The sequence below is a fragment of the Protopterus annectens genome, chromosome 4.part0, assembly GCF_019279795.1.
Source record: "Protopterus annectens isolate FY-2018-M chromosome 4.part0, PAN1.0, whole genome shotgun sequence".
NCBI classification, from domain to species: domain Eukaryota; kingdom Metazoa; phylum Chordata; order Ceratodontiformes; family Protopteridae; genus Protopterus; species Protopterus annectens.
Genome location: NC_056733.1, coordinates 295,171,289 through 295,192,979, shown reverse-complemented (window position 1 = coordinate 295,192,979; position 21,691 = coordinate 295,171,289). Strand labels below are relative to the sequence as shown.

The 21,691-nt window shown below is 42.6% G+C and overlaps 1 protein-coding gene across 1 annotated transcript in view; it reads right to left on the bottom strand.

The window, feature by feature from the left end:
* The window catches only part of SRRD (SRR1 domain containing), a 181,355-nt gene extending 159,992 nt beyond the window's left edge, over positions 1 to 21,363 (bottom strand). The window contains exon 1 of the mRNA XM_044069737.1: positions 21,211 to 21,363. Within this exon, the coding sequence (XP_043925672.1) occupies positions 21,211 to 21,363 (153 nt within the window). The remainder of the gene's footprint in view (positions 1 to 21,210) is intronic.
* Positions 21,364 to 21,691: the final 328 nt, after the last annotated feature.

The window sequence follows — 21,691 nt, the reverse complement described above, 5'->3', positions numbered from 1 at the left end:
CTGAGTCATAGGTATCTGGATCAGACAGTTTGAGATGTGTTCAAACACTAAGGTGCATATTTTTGGGAATGTGGAAAACTGGCACAATACTGGAAGGAAGCGCAGTGTTTAATAAAGAAGTTGGTGGATAGTAATTGGGAGTTGAGGGAACTCAACTTTTAAGTTGGTTATGAGAGATAGAAAAACCTAAACATATGATAGCACTGATGTCATTAATTTTGACCATGTCTAAATAAAACCATAACAAAAATGTGGAAGAGTGATATTGCACTGAACAATGGTGAAGTCAAGCAAATAATGGAAAAGTTAAAGGAAACAGACATGAACTGGAAGGTTTTATCCTAATAAACAACATAGTGAAAATGGAAATATTTGGATTTCATAATGAATGATGACCAATGGAATAAAGAACGAAGTAGTAATATAATGAAGCTTATGGGACCTGTTAGAGGAGTAAAAGGATTAAGAAAATTAGTGACTTATTAATTAGAATATGGAAAAGCAAAGTCCGTACAGTTCATCTCTGGTAATAGGTTGAGTCTAATGTATAAACACGCAAGAATGGAGGACTTGACTATATGAGCAGATTATAAATTTAAAATAAAAGGTCAACCACCAGAGAATGATTATTTCACATTTGCCTGAAGTGCTGTGAATTATTTTATTTTGCTTATTGAATATAAAGCAGAAGTCTGTTGTTAAAAAAAAATATCTACAAACCAAGTCACAGTATGGTTTGCTTTAGACAAAGTAAGGGAAGGTAACATACTTGCTGCTTGATAGCCTTTGAATTACAGATTTGGCTGATATGCACCTCAACTGGATGAGGTCTTTCATTTTGGGGTTTGCAGCTTTCATCAACACAGAATGAACTTGGATTTGATGATTTTATATCCAGGCTGGAGTTTGTGAATCCCACTCCATGGTTGGGGAGGGGAGGGTATGTCGATTGTCCCCCCATGGAAAAAGTCAGCTGAAAAAGTTGGACTTGGCTTTCATGGAGTAACATAAATATTCTCATTATAGCCCATAAGAATGCAGGCCCTCATTCTATTGCAACAAATGGGTTTAAAAGCTATCTTACCAACAGACAAATGTCACATAAGTAGGGGGTATTACAAGGATCTAGTTTCACCCCACACCTGTTTTCACCATTTGAGAATCAACTTACTTTCAACCTCACATCCAATACTCTACTACTTTACGCTGATGACATGGTTCTCTACAGGTCAAACCCATGCTCAGACACAGTTAAGCAATCCCCAGAGCAAAATCTGTACACTCACATCATGACTTCATGATAACCACTTGTTACTATAAATCAATAAAAACAAAAAAATGAAAGCCATGGTCTAGTATCTTAAAACTACTAAACAATAAAAGGCAACACATTATTGCATATTACCAGGCATTTTATTATTTATGAATTTAGCTTGATCATACCCACACTTTTCGGTCATGTGTTTAACATACAAAAGCAAAATGAATAAATGCTTTTGTGGTGGCCAGAAAAGTCTCTCTTCTTGACCCCTGAAGGTAGAAAGGCCACAGGAATTAAAATATTACTCTCTTAGCTGAAATGGTCTTCTGCTTGTAGCCTGCACCCCCCCCCCCCCCCCAAAAATAAAGAGTCTTTCCTACAAACCACTGGCAATAATTGCCAAATGCTATCTGCTGGTATATGCCCACTGCATCCCAAAAGGAACACCACTGGTCAGTTTTGTCTAAGTCCACATGGCTCTCAATCTAACATAAATGCAACCTGCTGCTACACTCTATATTCTACAAATTATTATTAATTACAGAATCCACTTGTTCTTGCCCTAAATCCCTGAGAATCCATTCCTTCTAACATCAGTAGTCTAAACATTAACCGACAATTCAGATCAGCAATGAAATGATATCTTACTTGATCAGTCAACTACAAAATGCATACTCAAAAAACACCCAACATAAAATCTCACCACTAATTCAGCCCTCTCTAAACACTACACAGATTAAGCCAATAATCTTTTCTTGTTGCTGACAAGCATCCACCAATAATCAGCTTATCTAGCCACTCTTAACTCTTCTTTCTTTCCCTCAACTCATTACTGTATATAATGAGCAGATTAATATTCAGTGCTATATCTTACTTGTATGAAGCTACTTTTAAACTGTTTTATAGCTATCTAAAGTCTCCACTTTTATTTGCATTTATTTCGCACAAGTATGCAAACTTTTTATTAGCATAACATACAGTATTTAAGATGTTAAAATCACTGTTGTTATACTAGTTATACAACCGGTAGCTGGGATCATTGTCCTACTCTAATAAGCAAACTCAAAAAAAAATCTGTGGGGGAAATACAGGGAATGAAGACAGTAGTGCACAACTACTGAAAGATGGACACTAGCAAGATGGGAGTGGATGAATGAATGGAAACAGAAGAATGGTGAGAAGTGGAATGGATCAAACCATCCACAGAAGGCACACACACACACACACACACACACACACACACACACACACACACACACACACACACACACACACACACACACACACACACACACACCTAGGGCCAATTTAGAGTGTCCAGTCTACCTACAGCATGTCTTTGGGATATAGAGCTACTTAAATTAGATGTGATCAAAATTGCTGGGATATGCAGATAACACAATGAAATGGTTAAGACTGAGGAAGAGCTGAAGAGCTGCTAATGAAGGTGAAGCAGAAAAGTACAGTTGTGTACACTTACCATAAATGTAGATGTTCGAGTGTGTTCACTGTTGCAGTCATTACTTTTGGGTAATCCTGCTGGCAGGTTGCCCTCAGCGGGCCTGAATTCCAAAGTCTTGGGTCCTGCGTCGGCTGCTGTTGCTCCTTCCCTGATGTCAGGTCGTCAGGGGTATAAAAGAAGCAGCCAACACCATTTTCTTTAGTTTTTCTTGACCCAGATGTCAGGTGCCCCCAAAAAGGGTTGCCAAAATTTATATATGTATAATTACATGCACCAATATAAAATTTACCTTCATCTACAAGCAAATACACCACATATGTTCCATCAGAAGAAAAGGGGGATGGTGGGTGGGTAACCTAGACTGCAACAGTGAATACACTCGAACATCTACATTTATGGTAAGTGTACACAACTGTACTATGTTCTTTGGGTTTCACTGTTGCAGTCATTACATTTGGGTAGAGTCCCAAAGCTAAGGTTGGGAGGCTGGAGCTAAACAGCATTAGGAATGGCTATGAGGCCCTGCAGAACTGCAGTGGCAAAGCCTGCCCTGGATTTAGAGTAGAATGGCAAATTATAGTGCTTTGTAAAGGTGTGCACCAAACTCCAAGTAGCAGCCTCTAAAATGTCCTTGGTAGGTACTCCCCTGAGAAAGGCTGCTGAAGTGGCTGCAGCTCTGGTTGAGTGTGGTCTAATGCCCCTAGGTACTGGCTTGCCATGGTGTACATAGCAGAAACGAATGCAGTGGCCTATCCACTTTGAAATAGTCTGCTTTGAGGTAGCCTTTCCTTGTGATCCTGCAGCATATGTCACTAGTAATTGCTTTGTCTTTCTGAAAACTTTGGTTCTGTCCAAGTAGAATCTAAGCTGTCTGTGTACGTCCAAAGAATGCAGAATTACCTCCCCCTTGTTCTGTGGATTTGGATAAAAGGTTGGCAAGTGAATACTTTGGTTGAGAGCCACACTGGACACCACCTTAGGCATAAATGTTGGGTTTGTCCTCAGAGAGACCCTGTCTGCATAAAAAATTATAAAAGGTTCCACAGCCATGAGTGCCTGTAGCTCTGAAACTCGACTTGCAAAAGTTATTGCTAGGAACAGAGCTGTTTTCCAAGATAAATACTTTATATCAGCAGTAGCAGCTGGCTCAAAAGGAGGCAGGGTGAGTTTTTCCAAGACATAGTTGAGGTCCCATGCAGGCATTGGTGATCTCCTTGGAGGTCTTAAATTTTTGGCTCCTCTGGGGTACTGCTTTAATAAGGGATGAGAAAAGATTGGTGGCTCTACATTGTAATGAGCCAAAATGGCAGAGGCATGAATTTTAATAGATGAAAAAGATAGGCCTTTGTCCAGCATCTCAGTTAAGTATTGCAAAATATGAGGAATATTTGGCACAGCTGTATCAGTTCCTTGTGCCTGGTTCCAAGCACAGAATCTCTTCCATTTTCCAGCATAAGATTTTCTAGTACTAGGCCTTCTGGCTTCCAAAATGACATCCATCACAGCTTTACTGAGAAGTGTGTTTTGTATGACTACATTATTTGCCATGCTGTCAGGTTTAAAGTTCTGAGTTGGCTGTGCAGAATCTGACTGTTTTGCTGGGACAGTAGGTGAGGTATTTGAGGTAAGGTCCAAGCTGGGCATTGAGACAAGCTCCTTAGTATTGGATACCAGTACTGGCGGGGCCAGTCTGGGGCAATCATTATCATCTTAGGCTTCTCCTGTCTGACCTTTAGGAGTACCTTGGGGAGGAGAGGCAGAGGGGGAAATGCATATACTAATAGGTTTTTCCATCTGAAAGATAGGGCGTCCACTTTCCATGCTTGTCTGTGATAAATCCTTGTGCAGAATATTTTTAGTTGGTAGTTGTGAGGGGAGGCAAATAGATCTATTTCCGGGCATCCCCATTTTCTTGTCATCATGCTGAAGACTTGTGGGTCCAGGTGCCACTCGTGGGGATCCATGAGGTTTATGCTTAGTTTGTCTGCCAGAGTATTTTTCCTTCCTGGCAGGAATTGTGCCTGCAGATGTACTTGGTAAGTCAATGCTGTGTCCCACAAAGTCATGGCTAGTCTGCAAAGGGGGTAAGAATGTGTGCCCCCCTGCTTGTTTATATACCACATGACCGTGGTTATGTCTGTCTTTATCAGTAGTTGTCCTGGATGAAGTAGGTCCTTGAAGGCTGTCAGGGCATTCTGAACTGCTAGCATCTCTTTTTGATCGATATGTACATGCATTTGGTTTGAGGTCCAGGTGCCCTGAATGCATCTTCCTGCCATGTGGCCCCCCCAGGCATAATCTGAAGCATCTGTTGTTAGTGTCTGCCTGGCTGGGGGTAATGTGAATGGCTGTCCCTTGTTTTGGTGACAAGCCTTTGCCCACCATAAAAACTCCTGTTGCAGGCAGGGAATGAGAGTAATCATAGTTTCCCGGCTGTGGCAATGTTGAGTCCAAACACTTTTTAGGTACCATTGAAGTTTCCTCATATGCAGTCTTGCATATGGAATTAGTAGGATGCAGGATGCCATGAATCCCAAAGCCTGCAGAATTTTTCTTGCAGATAACTGGGCCTTTGTTGCCAACATTTTGAAATAGGTAGTCAGTTGCCTTTGTTTGTCTGGCGTGAGATAAGCCATCTGGGCAGTTGTATTTAAGCTTGCACCCAGGAATATTATCTCTTGAGAGGGTACTAGTTTTGATTTCTTTTCGTTGACTATGTACCCTAGGCATGTTAGAAATCTTTTCACAAACGCCAGATGCTGTAGAAGAATGTCCTTATTCTTTGCTTGAATTAGACAGTCATCCAAGTAAGGATATATTTGTATTCCTCTTTGTCTGCAGAATGCAATTACTGGTGCCAGGCACTTTGTAAAGACCCTGGGTGCAGCAGATAAGCCAAAGAGCAGTGCAGAGAATTGGTAATGCATTGAACCAGCCTTGAATCTGAGGCATCTTCTGCATATTTGTCTGACTGGGACATGCAGGTATGCCTCTTTTAGGTCTAAAGTCACAAGCCAAGCGTTCTTGCCCAGCATGGGCAGAAGCTGCTGCAAAGTCAACATCTTGAATTTTGGTATATCCAGGAATGTGTTCAAAATAGATAGGTCCAGTATTGGCCTCCAGGCCGTGTCCTTTCTGGGTACCAAGAACAGTCGAGTAAAATCCTTGTCCCTGCTCTTGCTCTGGTACTTGTTGAATGGCCCCCATGTCCATGAGGGATGAGACTTGTTTTTGTGCCTCTGCCCATTGATTTTTTTTTGGCAGATCTGACCAGCCGTTTGCCTTTGGCAGGGTATGGAAATGGAACTTGTAGCTTTGTGACACGATATTTAGGACCCACTTGTCCTGGGTTATAATGTGCCAATTTTGCGAAAAAAGTGCCAATTTTCCCCCTAAGGGTGCTGCCAGGAGATAAGTGCTTGGTGCAGGCAGAGGGAAGTCATTGGGACTGTTTCCTGTATGGCTGTGATTTGTCTTCTCCAACTTTGGAGGTAGAAGCCCCCCATTGCTTTGAGCGGTATGAACCTTGCACCTGGGATCTGCCTCTAGGGTGTCTGGATCTGCCCCTTTGAGGTCCGTCTGACACAGGAAAGGACCAATTCTTTGTTGGCCAGTGTCTACTAAACCTAGGTGGTTGTACTTGTAAAAAATCTTTGACCGTTTGCATAGATTTAGCTTTGTCCTCCATTTTCTTTAACACCTCTTCTGCCTCAACACCAAACAAAGTATCATGCTGTAAATCTGCATCTAATAATTTAACCTTAACATGATCAGGCAGATTTTGTTCCTTTAACCAAGCATGCCTCAATTACAGAACCTGTAACTGCGGCCCTGCAGGAGGCCTCTAAAGAATCAAACCCATATTGCAAAGTATGCTTTACAACTTGTTCAGCTGCATGCAATAAATCCTGCATTTCCTTGTTTTCTGCACATTCAGAGTTTAGCAACATTTTCTGTTTAAGCAATGCCATGACATGTTGCTGATATTTGAGCATATGAAACTGACAGTTTAAGGCCCTTATAGCCAAGGTAGCAGATGTGTAAACCTTTTTTCCCCATCTATCCAGTGCCCTAGAATCTCTGTCAGAGGGGGTAAGTTTGTTTGCAGCGGAAGCCTTAACTCCTTTGGGACCCTGAGAAATAGTTTCTGGGTCTGCAGCAGGGTTTTTAAAAAGGGATTTATGAGAGTCAGGAACCCTGTAATCTGTCAGGCTTAACAGGAGCTGGAGGTAAGGAGTCAGGGGTAAGACTAGCTTCTGAAAACACATAATCTACAATGTCTAACACAGGTGGGATAGCTAGTGGCTTGTGCTTGAGGTAGTAAAAGGAAATCTCTGAGCCTCTTTTTAGATTTTGAAAAATCTTGGCTCTCCCAGCGGAAATGTTCCCTCATGGTATGTAAGGTTTCCCCAAAAGAATAGTCCTCTGGAGGAGAAGCTGAAGGTATAGATTCTTCAGCATCAGAATCCTCATAGGGGGGAAGAGAATATTCCTGATCAGAAGAAATGGAAACCCGATTTGAAGATTCATAGTCAGTCTCTTGCTTAGGCCTCTTATTAGGAGGGGGATGGGAACCCCTGATCAAGGTAATCAAGTCTTTAGCCATTTTGAGCATCTGTTTTTTTGGGCATAGAGGCCTGACCACGTGGCTCTTGAGTTTGTTTCTTTGCTTTGAAAGGTGCCTTAGTCTTTGCCTTTGAAACTGAAGCCGATTTGATGTAAAGATGTTTAGGTCTGAATACACCCTCAGAAGCAGGTGCCTGCTCAGCGGCTCCGGACTCATCTGAAGGGATAATATCAGAGGCTCCAATACCTTGAGTTTCCAGCAGCATGGCCGATTCCATGTGGGAGTCAGTAGCGGCCTGCGACTCTAAAGTAGCGGGCGTCAGGGGCTGCGAAAGCACCTCACTGAGGACCGGTGACTGGATTAGGAGAAGCTTTGTCATCGGTTTTGGGCCTCGGTTGTCTATCTCGTTCCTTTTCTTTGCGTTTCTTGTGAACTCCGGTAGTCGGATGGCTATCCGATGACATTTCTGGATAATTAAACCGGCGTCCAAAATAGTTTAAAGCAAAATCATACCGACGCTTAATAGTGCATTGGTTAAATCTAGCACAAAACCGATAACCAGAAACGTTGTGCTCAGGGCCTAGGCAAGGAATACAGTAAGAATGAAAATCCTCATGAGGTATTTGCTTCCCACAAGAAATACAATTATTACGTTTTTCTGACATCGGTCTGGAGCAAGAAAAAAAAGTTTCCCCAACGGGGTACTTAGCTTTATTGAAGACTTTGCATCCGAAACTCGAACACGAAAATCTCAGGAGTTGGCCGACCGGCACTTGTGAACTGCTTCTGCTTCGGGCACCGCACGGCAAGAAAGACTAAAGAAAATGGCATTGGCTGCTTCTTTTATACCCCTGACGACCTGACGTCAGGGAAGGGGCCGATGCAGGACCCAAGAATTTGGAATTCACGCCGGCTGAGGGCAACTTGCCAGCAGGATTACCCAAATGTAATGACTGCAACAGTGAAACACGAAGAACATCTGCAAAAGCTGGTTTCTTGTTCAACAAACATACATACATACATAAATAAATAAAATTATGTCATCTCGACCTAATAATTTTTTGCAACTAGATGGGGAAGTGGAGGTAATGACAGATGTTATTTTCTTGGGCTCAAAGATTTCTGCAGATGATAACTGCAGCCATGAAATTAAAAGACGCTTGTTTTTTGGAAGTAAAGCTATGGCAAATCTGGATAAGATTTTAAACAGCAAAGTCATCACATTGTCAACAAAGGTCTGTATAATCAAATGAATGGTTTTCCAGTAGTAAAATATGACTGTGAGAAGTGGACTTCATATAAAGCTATGCGCTAAAAAATTGATGCTTTTAAACTCACGTGCTAAAGAATACTTTTGAGAATTCCAAGGACTGCAAGAAGATCAAACCAGTCACTGTAAGCCAAGATAGTAAAACTAAAACTCAAGTGCTCTGGCTGCATAATGCAAAAACAGGAGTCACTAGAGAAAAACTGAAGTTGAGAAAGATTAAAGGCAAATGGAGGGAGTGGCAGAGGTTAAAGTGGATGAACAGAATTACTGAAGTTATGAAAAAAAGTTATAAAATAGTGCTTGTCTTAAAGTCCTTGAAATCACAAAGTGACGGATTTGACTAAATGACCCAAGCAACAAAATAACTCTTATTTACAGAGACCTGTAACAGCTCTGTAGTCAGTAAAGAAATAATAGACAACCAGAAAACCGCCTCCTTACAGATGGGTAGGAAGACCAGCAGCATCTATAGACTCGCAAACCTATTGATGGTGACGAAGATGATTAATGACAGGTCCTGACATAAAGGCTTGAAGCTTTACTACAAGGATAGCTAATTTTGCAAGCCAAACTATCATAGATTCAATGGTACCAAAGCAAGCTGTCCCATAAAGGATACTGAGGGTTGCTACACTTTGAACTTAATACCAAGAACTTACGTGAACACCAATATGTGCATGCACCAGTTACAAGTTGCTAGTAAAATTTTTTTAATGTATTCTCTAACTTTTTTGGCTCTACCAACAAAGATTAAAGAAAAGTTAGACAAATTCAACTTGGCAAAATTAAGCAGACAAAATCTGTGCTGACCAAAACATTTGATGCTGGGGAGCAAACACTGCCACCAAAACCCTCTTAAAGTAAAACTCCAACTCAGAATTATTATCACCTCAAGGATGATTATCTTTAGAAAACCAAGTTTTGGCTGACTGTACATTGATCCAGTTAAGCATACACCCCTTTCTTTATTAAGACTTATTGTACTGCTGATACTATAAAAAACAGAAAAAAAAAACAAAATAAACCATCAAGAGCTACAACACAGAAACAAATAAAACAGATTTTGTATCTGTTAAAGAACCTGTCTTTTGCTGACAACAGGCTACAAACCACCCATATCTCCCATTAGTCAAGTCTATCCCCTAACACTGGTACTGCCTCCACTCAGATTAGTAGAATGGGCCCTCTCTTATGTGGAAAGTGGAGCCCTGCTGAATTTTGGTGAAGGAAAAAAGTAAGGAGTTGGATAGCTTACTATGCTACTTGAGTGGAGGATGGGGAATTTTTTTGCATCCTAAATCCTTCATAATGTCGACAATATTAACAGAATGTGCTACATTTTTCCCAAGCATCAGAGTTCTGCAATCATATAGTCAATAAAGGCCAAACACAGCAATTCTTACTACATATCCTTAATATCTAAACTTAGATCTGGCCTCCTTCAGTGAATGCCCTAGTTAGCAGAAGATTATTAGGGGGAATTAAATTCCACTCAGTACCCCTGTGGAAGGTGAGGTTGGATCCAGCTGTATGATTTTTACTCCTATCTGCCCCTCTGCACCTTAGTGAGTGACAGATCCTGTTAACAGCATTACACACATATCTTGCCTCTGCTACATTAGGCTGGTCTCCCAACATACACAATTGACTTGTATATTGCAGTTCTCAGCTGATGCTGCATAAAATAAAATAGTGTAACTAGTGCTGTAATATTATTCTTTAGAGCTCTAACACTTTGAATACCATTAATGACTTAAAGATCATGTGTAAAGTTGTTACGAATCCTTTTTGCTGTAATTCAGCTCTCATTATGTAAAGTGGGCTTCCTGATTATAAAATAATATATTCTACTTTACTTACTTCTGTGGAGCTATGCTTACTTAGTACAAATGTGTTTATATTTACTGCAGGCAGAACAGCTGTTCAGTTACTTATTAATTTTATGTCACGTAACCTAGAATTCTAATGGTGCAATTGTTAGGGTATATAATTTGACAGTCTGTAGTGGGAAGGTGTTTTCTGCAGTCTGTAGCAGATTTCAACATAAAAATGCAAAACAGTCAATTAAACAATAAATTAACAAATGTACATACTTATATTCAAGTAAAAGCAAATTAGAACATAAGATTCTTGTAAAGTATGTGATGCTTTTTATTATTCCATGGTAGACAACTGTTAACGTTACATCTACGTTACTATACTGTGTGCCAGTCATTACACAATTTACGACTTATTCTGCTCCAATTTGCTTTTACTTGAAATATAACTATATTTATTTGTTGACATTGTCTGTATGTTGAAATCTGCTGTAAACTACAGGAAACACCAAACTACTACAGACTGTCAAACCGTATACCCTAACAGTTGCATTATTAGAATTCTAGGTCACATGACATGGAATCAAGAATTAACCAGGCAGCTGATCAGCCTACAGTAAATACAAAACACAAGTTTACTAATCTTAATAAGCATAGCTCCACTGAAGAAACTAAAGTAAAAACTATTTATTTTATGATCAGAAAGCCAACTTCACATAACGAGTGCATAACTACAGCAAAATGGAATGGTAACAAAGATGATCTTCAGCTGTGGCCAGTAAAACAAAACTTTTAGTTATGTACTCACCATAACTTCAGATGTTTGGGATCCATCTCGCCTACATTCTGACTGATGGGTTCGGAGCCGATCCTCGGCTCCGACTCGGCACGCTTATGCCAAAGAGCGAAGTCTCTTATTGGCTGAGCTTACTATATCCCAGGATGCACCACTACCAGTCCCCCAGATCTAGTTTGTCCGCATACATGCACACATGCACGCCCTGCTTATATAACATCGTCAGATGAAACAAGATAAAACAGTAGAACTCAAAACCGTTCAATCTCTTCTGATCTCCACGCAAGCGGGAAGGAGGGTGGGTATTAGGAATGTAGGCGAGATGGATCCCAAACATCTGAAGTTATGGTGAGTACATAACTAAAAGATGTTATGTGATCCTATCTCGCCTACATTCTGACTGATGGGACAGCGTCCCTAGCACCTGAATCCTGGGTGGCTCACTGGAAAACACTCCTGAGTACCGTGGAACCAAATGATGCTCGCCCTTTAGATGCCACATCCAATTTGTAGTGGGAAATGAAAGTGTGCGGATTGGACCAAGTAGCCGCAGCACAAATCTCTGATATAGCGAGCTTGGAATGAAAAGCTATAGAAGTAGCCATAGCTCTGGTAGAATGAGCTTTGATAGATGTTGTAAGTTGCTTATTCGAAGAAGAATAAGCCTGAGTTATGCAATCTCTAATCCATTTGGAAATAGTAGCTTTTGTGATGGTTTGACCCAATTTATTATCTGAGAAGGACACAAACAACTGGTCTGACTTACGAAGTTGCTGAGTCCTGTCTAAATAGAAGCGTAATTGCCTGTGAACATCCAATTTATGGAGAGTGTATTCTGCTTCGTTGGAGAAATTTGGGAAGAAAACTGGTAGCTCTAGAGACTGTTGGAGACAAAGATTAGAACAGACCTTTGGGACAAAGGATGGATTAGGCCTAAGAGATACTCTGTCCTTGTGGAAAATCAAGTACGGTGGTTTAATGGACAGGGCCTGAAGCTCTGAAACTCTTCTTGCAGAAGTAATTGCAACTAAGAAAGCAGTTTTCCAAGACAGATATTTTAACTCACATGTAGCAGCCGGTTCGAAGGGGAAGATGTCAATGCACGAAGCACTAAATCTAGATCCCACGGAGGCGCAGGATGAGAAACTGGGGTCTCAACAGACCGCACCTTTAATGAAAGTTTTGCATAGTCTGCAGCTCATCAATGGAGGATCCATGGACTCGTGAAATTTAGAGATTGCCGCTAGTTGGACTTTAATAGTAGAGACAGACGATCCTTGATTAAATAGGGATGTTAAAATTTCAAAACCTCTGGGATAGGAGCAGTGATAGGGTCTAAGCCCTTGAGTTGAGCCCAGATAGCAAACCTCTTCCACTTACTGAGGTACAATTTGTTAGTGGTGGGTTTGTGGGCGAAGATAAAATGTGAACAACTTCCGGGTCTAATGTGTGACTTCTGACTAAAGTCGGAAGTGGAGGAGCCAAGCTGTCAACTTCAAAGATCGAAGGGACTGATGCTGTTGTCCCGACTGATGAATTAGCAGGTCCGAATTAGGTCTAAAGTCCACGGATCGCCCACCGCATGTTTCTTTAGGTAAGCAAACCATACCTGACCACGCCAGTATGGGCCAATCAGTATGATTGGACCCCAATTGAGAAGCTTTTGAATGACTTTGGAGAGAAGTGGAATCGGAGGAAAGGCATAAAGTAGCCCTGTTGGCCAAGGTTGTGCTAGAGCATCCATAGCTGGTACTCCCTGATGTGGAGTCAAGGAGAAGAACCTTTTGCACTTGGTGTTTAGTGGAGTTGCAAATAGGTCGCAGCACGGCGTCCCCATCTCCTGAAAACCTGAGCTGCTACTGTTTCGTTTAGGGACCACTGTGAGGAGAGAGAATTGTCCTGCTCAATTTGTCTGCCAATATATTTGATTTCCTGGAATGTGGGTCGCTACCAAGAAGCGGTTGGTAGCTACAGCCCATTCCCACACCCTCATGGCCTCTCTGCAAGGGTAAGATCTGGTCCCTCCTTGTTTGTTCAGATACCAGACCACCGACATGTTGTCTGTGTGGATGGCGATGATGCCCTGAGGAAGAAACTTGTGTAAGGCCTGTAGGGATAGAAGTACAGCCCTCATCTCCAACACATTGATGTGGAGAAGAGCTTCGTCTGGAAGCCAGGAGCCCTGAACTAACCTGCCCAGACAATGCCCCCACCCTATCTGGGAGGCATCTGTCATCAGGGTAACCACTGGAGAGGGAATAACAAAGGGCTTCCTTGATTTAGATTGGATGTCTGAAGCCACCAGCGAAGGTCCCGTTTGCATGTTTCCGTAATCATGATGTGATGATTGAGGGAAGATCCTGAAAGGACCATTGAGTTGACAATAGCCACTGAAGAATCCTCATGTGCAATCTTGCCAGAGGAACTAAAAGAACCGTGGCAGACATTGAACCTAAAACTTGTAGAACCATCCTGGCTGGGGCTTTGGATCTCGAGATCAGAGCTTGAACTTGGCCCTGTAAAGTTTGGATCCTTTCGGCAGGAAGAAAGACGCATCAATTTTGAGTCTATCTCTGCTCCTATGAACCTTATGCTGAGAAGGCAGCAAGACAGACTTTGACCAATTGAATGTAATCCCAGGGTAGCACCCAGGAGATGGTGGCTTTGAGGTTGTCCATTAGTAGATGCCTGGTGGTGGCAGTCAGGAGCCAGTCGTCCAGATAGGGAAACACTTGGAATCCAAGACTTCTCAGGTGAGCCGTCACTACTGCCAAACACTTGGTGAACACCGTGGGGCTGTGGTGAGACCAAAGGGCAGAGCACAAAATTGGTAATGACTGACTCCCAGGCTGAAGCGCAGATACCTCCTGGACGCCTGATGTATCGGTATGTGATAATAGGCGTCCTTGAGGTCTATGGAGCACATCCAAACATCCTTCTCCAACAATGGGAGAATGGATTGTAACGTGACCATTCGGAATTTGGATTTCGTGACAGATTGGTTCAGTCTGCTGAGATCCAATATTGGTCTCAGGTCCCCTGTCTTTTGGCACTAAAAAGAACCTGGAGTAATTTCCTGATCCGATCTGGTCTGTGGGGACCGGTTGGATGACTCCTTTTTCTAGCAGCTTTAAAGCTTCTGCGGCTGCCATTTCCCTTTGACTGGGTGGTGGGTCCAGGATTTTTTTGGACGGTGGGGGTGAGTATGTGAATGGGATGGTGTAACCTCCGGCAATGATCCGAAGCACCCATCTGTCCTGAGTGATTGACTCCCAGGCTTTTAGGTGCTTGGCAAAACGACACCCGACTGGCTCCGGAGCAGCACAGCCGGGCAATCCCTCATGATGTGTGGGAGGCTGAAGAGCCACGAAAGGACTCGCGGTCTCCAGAATTGCGGGGCCCTCTGCCGCCTCTGGGACGGCGTCTCCCAGAAAAATTTCCGCCCCTCTGCCTCTGGAAGGGGAATCTTCCTGCTGTTGGGGAAAAACTTACGAGATTTGCGGAACCACATCTTCCCCTCCTTTAGCCTTGGGGTAAGGCCGAAGGGAGTGGAATAACGGGCACCTCGGCAGATAAAGTTTTTCCCTCTTGCTCACAGCGGTAAGGGTGTCTTTAACCGGTCCAAACAAAGAGGACCCGTCAAAGGGAGCGTCGTGAAGGAAGACTTGAAGGCCTCCGCGAACTGACACAAGCGGAGCCAGGCTTGTCTCCGTGAGCCATGCCTGTGCCTGCCGCTCTACCCGCCTTCGGCCGCATAGGAAATGAGCCTCATGGACGAGTTAGAAATTGACGTAAGGATAGCCAACTGAGAGCTAACCGACTGGGCTAGCTGCTCAGGTAGGTTACCGAGAGGAATCTGACAACTCCTTGACCAGATCCCTCTGAAGCCTGGTAAAATGTGCCAAATAATTCAGAGACCTTAAAGTAAAGGCCGCTGAAGTCAGGGTGCACTTCCCGTACCTGTCCATGCTCCTAGATTCCTTATTAGGAGGATGGACGGACGTTGAAGCCTCTGCCACATCCTGTTGTGTAGCAGATGCCACCACCATGGCATCTACAGCCACGCCTTTAGTGAGGAACTCCTTCTCGGGTGGGGCAGACAAAAATTTATTTGGACGAGAAGGGACTGGTTCCACGGTATCTGGATGTTCCCACGCCCTCCGACAAACTAAATCCAGAAGCTCGTCAAGGGCGGAGACACCCAGGAGGCGGAGGCTGAGCCCCAAAGGCCTTGAGGAGCACTGACGCGTCAGCAGAGGGGGGTTTGGATATCCAGCCGCCTCGTTGTTTGAGGATCTCTAAGATGTCTGCAAATGAGACATCGTCCGAGGACGACTTCGGGACCCCTCTGCATCATCAAGATCAGTGTCCGATGTAATAGACTCGGGAGTCCACGTGCTTCCTCTTGCACGATCTCTTCCTTGGGGTTCCTCCGACGACAACTCGAAGAACCCTCAGGAGGAGGGGAACCCCCAATGGGGGTAACCTCAGGCCCAGGGCTCCGCTGCCTACGGACAGGGAACTGCCAAAGACCCAGTCTCCACGCCCAGGAAGGTGCCGGTAAAGCCGGAGAGATGGCGAAGAAGACTTGGCCAAGGCACTCCTCATGGCTCTGAAAGCCGGACCCCAGAATCCTGGGAGTGTCCGGTCCCCGAGCCATGATAGCCGACGGAAGTCCCGAGCCGAAGCACCAAGGGAGGCTCGAACCAGCATAGGTCCCAAACATCACCCCGGGTCCAGCCGAAGAAGTCCGTGTACCAAACTCGGACCCGGGCCGGGTTGGAGTAAGGGTCGGAGCCGACCCTAAGATCTCCACCGGCTCCAACAGCACCTGCTCCGACGGAGCCAAGCAGTCGGAGGAGGAATGGCAATGGGTGGGCCAGGGCTATCGGCTCCAAGCCAACTGGGTCGGAACCAAACAAATTTTTGGAAGACTGGGGACTGGAACAGTCTTTGGAGCACCCTGTCTATATCTGAATCCGACATCCTCGAAGACCGAGAGGAAACTGAACGGGTTCGAGCGGCCTCTCCAACGGCCCCAAAGGGCTAGGGGACCGGCTCGAGGCGACTCGATGACTATCGGCGCCAAGGAATACACACTAGATTCCATCGGTGCCGAGGTGGACTTGGCGCCCGAGGAGGAAGTGTCTGGCGGGCGACCTTTGTCGGCTCCGAGACCAGTGGAGCCGAAGGTGACCCGCCTCGATGCCCCAGCCATCGGCTCCGAAGCCAGAGGAGTCGAGACTGGTGGCATCGAGGCAGACCGTCGCCCTCGGCTCCAAGTCCTTGGAGCCGAGGAGAGGCCTGCCTATGTCTTTTGGCGGTTGGATCCGACGGACTGGTCGGAACCGACGCCTTTCTTTTAGCCGGAGAAGGAGAGGATGCCAAGGCTTCTTCAAAGAAGGTTTTATTAACCCCTTAAGAATCAGTTTATTTTTCCTCTCCTGGAGGACCCTTGAGGAAAAAGCGTGACACACGCTGCATGACTCCTGTAGGTGTTTTGCACCCAAACAATACACACAGAGCGAGTGATCGTCTGTGATAGACATTTTGAAATTGCATTTGGTGCATTTTTGAAGCCGAAGGCCTAGGATTTTGAGACATTATGGCAAAACAATTTCAGTAATCTTTGACAGAAAAATACAAACTGACTTTCTGTTTGACACTACCTAATAATAGATTACAGTTATCGCTTAAAAGCGTTGTAAATAACAAGGGTACTTTGAAACCCTGTAAGGTTTTAGGAGGGTTGACTGACCGGGAAGGCCCTAAGATGAAGGAGGCCTACCAAACTCAACCCAATCACACAACAAGTCTTTAACAAACTCCAAACACACACAAAAGGGAAGAATAGCCGTTAAAACAGCTTTTTGTGACAAGACAGCAAAAAAACTGACAGAAAAAGTTAGTAAATTTACTACTCAGCTCAGCCAGCTCGAGACCACGTCTTCGCAGGTTAGCGGCAAACGAGATCTGGGGGACTGGTAGTGGTGCATCCTGGGATATAGTAAGCTCAGCCAATAAGAGACTTCGCTCTTTGGCATAAGCGTGCCGAGTCGGAGCCGAGGGATCGGCTCCGAACCCATCAGTCAGAATGTAGGCGAGATAGGATCACATAACATCTGGGCTTCTGAGTGTTTTGTAAATCATACAGAAACAGTGACAGACTTTGACATCAGCAAATCACATACCTCGATAAGAATATAAAAGTTCACAGCTCTTTAGTTCTTCCCTGCAAATGAATAAAAGAACAAATGTTTAACAACTTATTTTTTTGAAAGCACCATATAATGCAAACACTTGAAATAAAACATCTAACAAGAAGCCATACTGCAGCATGCAGGCATTTACTTGTTAGACTTTCTACAAATCTGCATTTAGTGCAGAAAGGGTAAAACATATGAAAGAAAAGTGGCTGTAGAGGCAACATAATTCTTGCCAGTAGAATAAAAAACAGCAACAACAAAAGAAAAACGTATTCAGAGTGAGAAGCCATATGTACTAGCAGTCTAAAGCAGCAAAGAGCAAGACTTCAATGCATGCAACAGACAAAAGTATTCTGGTGACAAGGAGGCATAGTTAAGAACAGTCTGAAATTGTCTATTTTCAGTGTATTATCCCAATAAATAAACAAACATAACTAACTAACTAAATAAATATTGCATATAGTGTTATACGTTGAGAGATTCACAATCATAACTTCCTCACACTGTCTCATTCACACAAATTCCTGTATTCATTTCATTTGTTTTCTCTTACAGGTCTTCCCTCTGCTGTGCTCTCACCATTTCATTTATTTTCCATCTCTAAGTGTTTTTCTCTGCATTGTTCTCTACTACATGGTCAGCCCTTGTCTGTCTGCCACTCTCTATTTCCAATAAATAAATAAATAACCTGTAAAATGAATGTGAAGTGAACCCAACTCACCCAGGCCAGCTGAGCTGGTACTACAGCAGTGACACTACCTGTCTGAAAGTTTAGAAAAAACATTTTTGTAGCAATCTGCCATAGATTACCTATTTTGCATGCCACATAGGTATTAACTATGAGAGAAAATCTGAAATGTGCATTGTTCTGCATGCTGATTACAAAACTCGTAGCTGTTTTTTTCTTTCACATATGTTAAAGTGAAAGCACTTTATCAAATACATGCAATGCTCTTCAATTTGCTGATTTGAACTTGCTTCTTATAATACGCTGTGGCAAAGAGTGGATAGCTCCATTTTTTCTTTATAATTTGACTATATTACCAAAATGGCTACTTCCTCAGCATCACTTACCTGTGGATGCTCTGAGCTGCTATTCAAACTGCACTGCGCAAGTACACAACTGTTTTCCTACCACTGACTTGGAAGCTCTAGCTCGCTCTGTGCTTTTCCCATTCTCAATTCCCCATACACCCTCCCCCTACCATATCATTACCTTCATCTTTGCTGCTCTCTACCCACTTCTTCTCATCTTCCTCCCTCCTTAAAGCAAAATGTACGCATAACACAAAACAGACTCAGTAATACTTAACACAATAACTAAACCAGATTTAAGAAAATCCACTTCATCTCAAACAACATCCTTAATACTCCAGCAACTTTCAACAAACAATATAAAAATACACCAAAAATTACATCTTAGTGCTAACCCCAGCCTATTTAATATAGCTAATAACTGAAACCTCCACATAACTACCTACAAGCACATCAAATGACACAATCTAGCCTTTTACACACATATACACTCCTGTCAGTCAATACACTAACATATCTCACTTACTGCAAACAAAATATAGCATCAGCAATGCATTCAAAAAATATATTGCCCTGGACAGCCTTAAACATACACATTTAATTTATGCGAAAAAAACCTTCTAAAATGTCATCTACAAACTACATCAAAACCTACAGCTTAATTTTTATAATACTTTTACTTTAGAATAAGCTAATAAATTATCCTCAAATTTCAACCCAGACCATTGACAATACTTCCTGCTTTTCACTTCCACCCTCTAAGTACAACACAACCATGGCATTTAACATACTCTGCCACTGTTACACCTCTCCCACTTCCTCCTACTCACTCATGCTGTGTATACTGCACCAATAATAGTTTCAGAAAAACACTCCCCCCAAACCTTCGCACACTACTTATTGCTCTGCATAAAGCACTAAATACACCCCAAGAGATCTACAAGTATACTCCCATTATTGAAAACACGAGCGGTCTAAATATCAGTTAGTTTATTCATGCAGGAAAAAATTCACATACAATGCTTCTTCAGGCTAAACCATACTGCTCTAAAAATCCCTTTAAATAAGATTTTGTCAGTCATTTCACTGTTAACCCTTCATCACTTCCAGTCTTATTAAAATAAAACTAGCTACATAAAACATTTAAAATTCATAAAACCACAATTCAGTCATATTGCATTATGCATGCATTTTAATGCAGGCTTTACACTAACATGTCCATTCAATCCTGGGAGATAATGTACCCGGAATTTATTATTCCATTTATATTTTGCATTTTCCATTGCTGATATTATATCACCTCCCCTTATTTCTTCTAATACATTATGTAATACTACAAACTTATAACTAGGACCTTGATTTATTTCTTTTAAACGCTTATATAGTGCATTTGTTCCTATTTGCCTTCTAGTATCTGACATATCAGCTCCTATTCTTTCTCTTAACTTTGCCTTCTTACATATAGGAATAACAACATTCAACACAATAAGCTATATAAATTATGTTCATACTATCACAGATTGCACAGACCCTAAAACTAAAATTTTGTCTGGATATTAGATGTTTGAATGACTTTTCTTTGATTATATACTTGTGGAAACATCTGCATCAAAGGACCATTACTTCTCTATTGCTCTTCCTAGCACCAATTGTCTTAATTTACTCTTTATTATCTCTCTTATTATAAAATATATGAGGAAGGTACATATTTGTTCAGTGCAAGTACATATTCCTTAAAAAAACGCTAAATTTTCCTCATCTCATGGCTATCCCTTCGATGCAAAGCCAGGTTTAAATAATGAAGGAGAGACTTAAAAGTACAATTCTTGGCTCAAGCTAATACATTTCTGACTCCCTACCAAACTGACTTTTAGTCAACATACCCACAAAACATAAATCATTCCATCTAGCTGTAGCCTACCTACCTCTTCCACTATCACCATCATCATTATCGCCATCAATCCCTTTTCCCATTTTTTTTACATGGGGCTGGGGTAGTGCGTCAGGAGTCACCACCCTTCTTGATTTAATGTCATTCTCTTACCTCATATGTCAGTCATACCTGTCACAGGTCTTCTCTCACACAATCCATCCACCTCTACGATAGACATTGATGTTTCCTCTTGCTTTCTTCCTGTCTCTCTCTAATCTTCTTCACTAAATCATTGTCGGCTTTCCTGCCCATATGCCTAAACCACCATAACCTGTTCAGTTTGAACTTCTCTGCAACTGAAGCTACTTTGACGTCTGATTTGATGTTGTGATTTGTGTATCCCAGTGTGCATCCTGCCACCATATCAGGCACTTCACCTCAATCACATCTGTCTTCTTCAACTGCTGAACCTTCACTGCCCAGATTTTCTGTGCCATACAGAAGTAATGGTCATCTGCTGTTTTGTACACCTTACTTTTCACCTTCTTTGACATTGTTCTGTCACACACTACCCCTGGCATCCTAGATCAGTTGGTTGCAGCACCTCTGATTCTAGTTTTGACTTCCTCATTCAGATTTATCTTCCCCTCAACAATGCCCATTCCACATACTTGAAAATGTTAACCTGCTTCTCTATTTCCCTTCTATCTCAGCTTCTTCTAATTTCCTCCATTTGCTGCAATGACAACTGTCTTGTTTGTATTCAGTTTCATCCATGTGCCTACTGTTTTGCATTCCATTCCTGTTATCTGCTGATGCTCATGTTCAGAGTCTGCTTTTAATGCCTGTCTGCCACATTTATGCTTAAAATGCCACCCTGTCTGCACATAGCAGGTTTGCTGAGCTGTCCCTTTCACTCTTACCAGTTTAAACAGCAGTGGGCTCACAGCCGAACTCTGACGCACACCCACTCCCACTGGGAAACCTGCTAGAAGTCCAAACATTGTACTTGAATCACTGGGTCTTAGTAGATAGCCTGCACTGATTCTACCAATATTTCTGGGACTTGGAACCATCGCACAACTGCCCAAATCAGCATTCTCACAACCTTTACATATGCCTTCTCCAAGTGTAGGAATGCCCATTATCAAGGACGTCGACAGGCACACTAAAGCATACATACATCATTTAAGTTGGACAGCAGCAGGAAAAGAACATTCCTAAACTGATGGTGATTCTCTTTTCGATTAAAATCCCTTCTCATTAATTAATAAAAATTGGTATTGGATGACACCTCCTGCCTAAGCTGCAAAAGATCTGTCCTGAACTTGACTTCACACCAGCCTGTTCAACAATGTAAGCTGCATATTACAGACAATTAATACATTTTTGACTGTGTTTAGG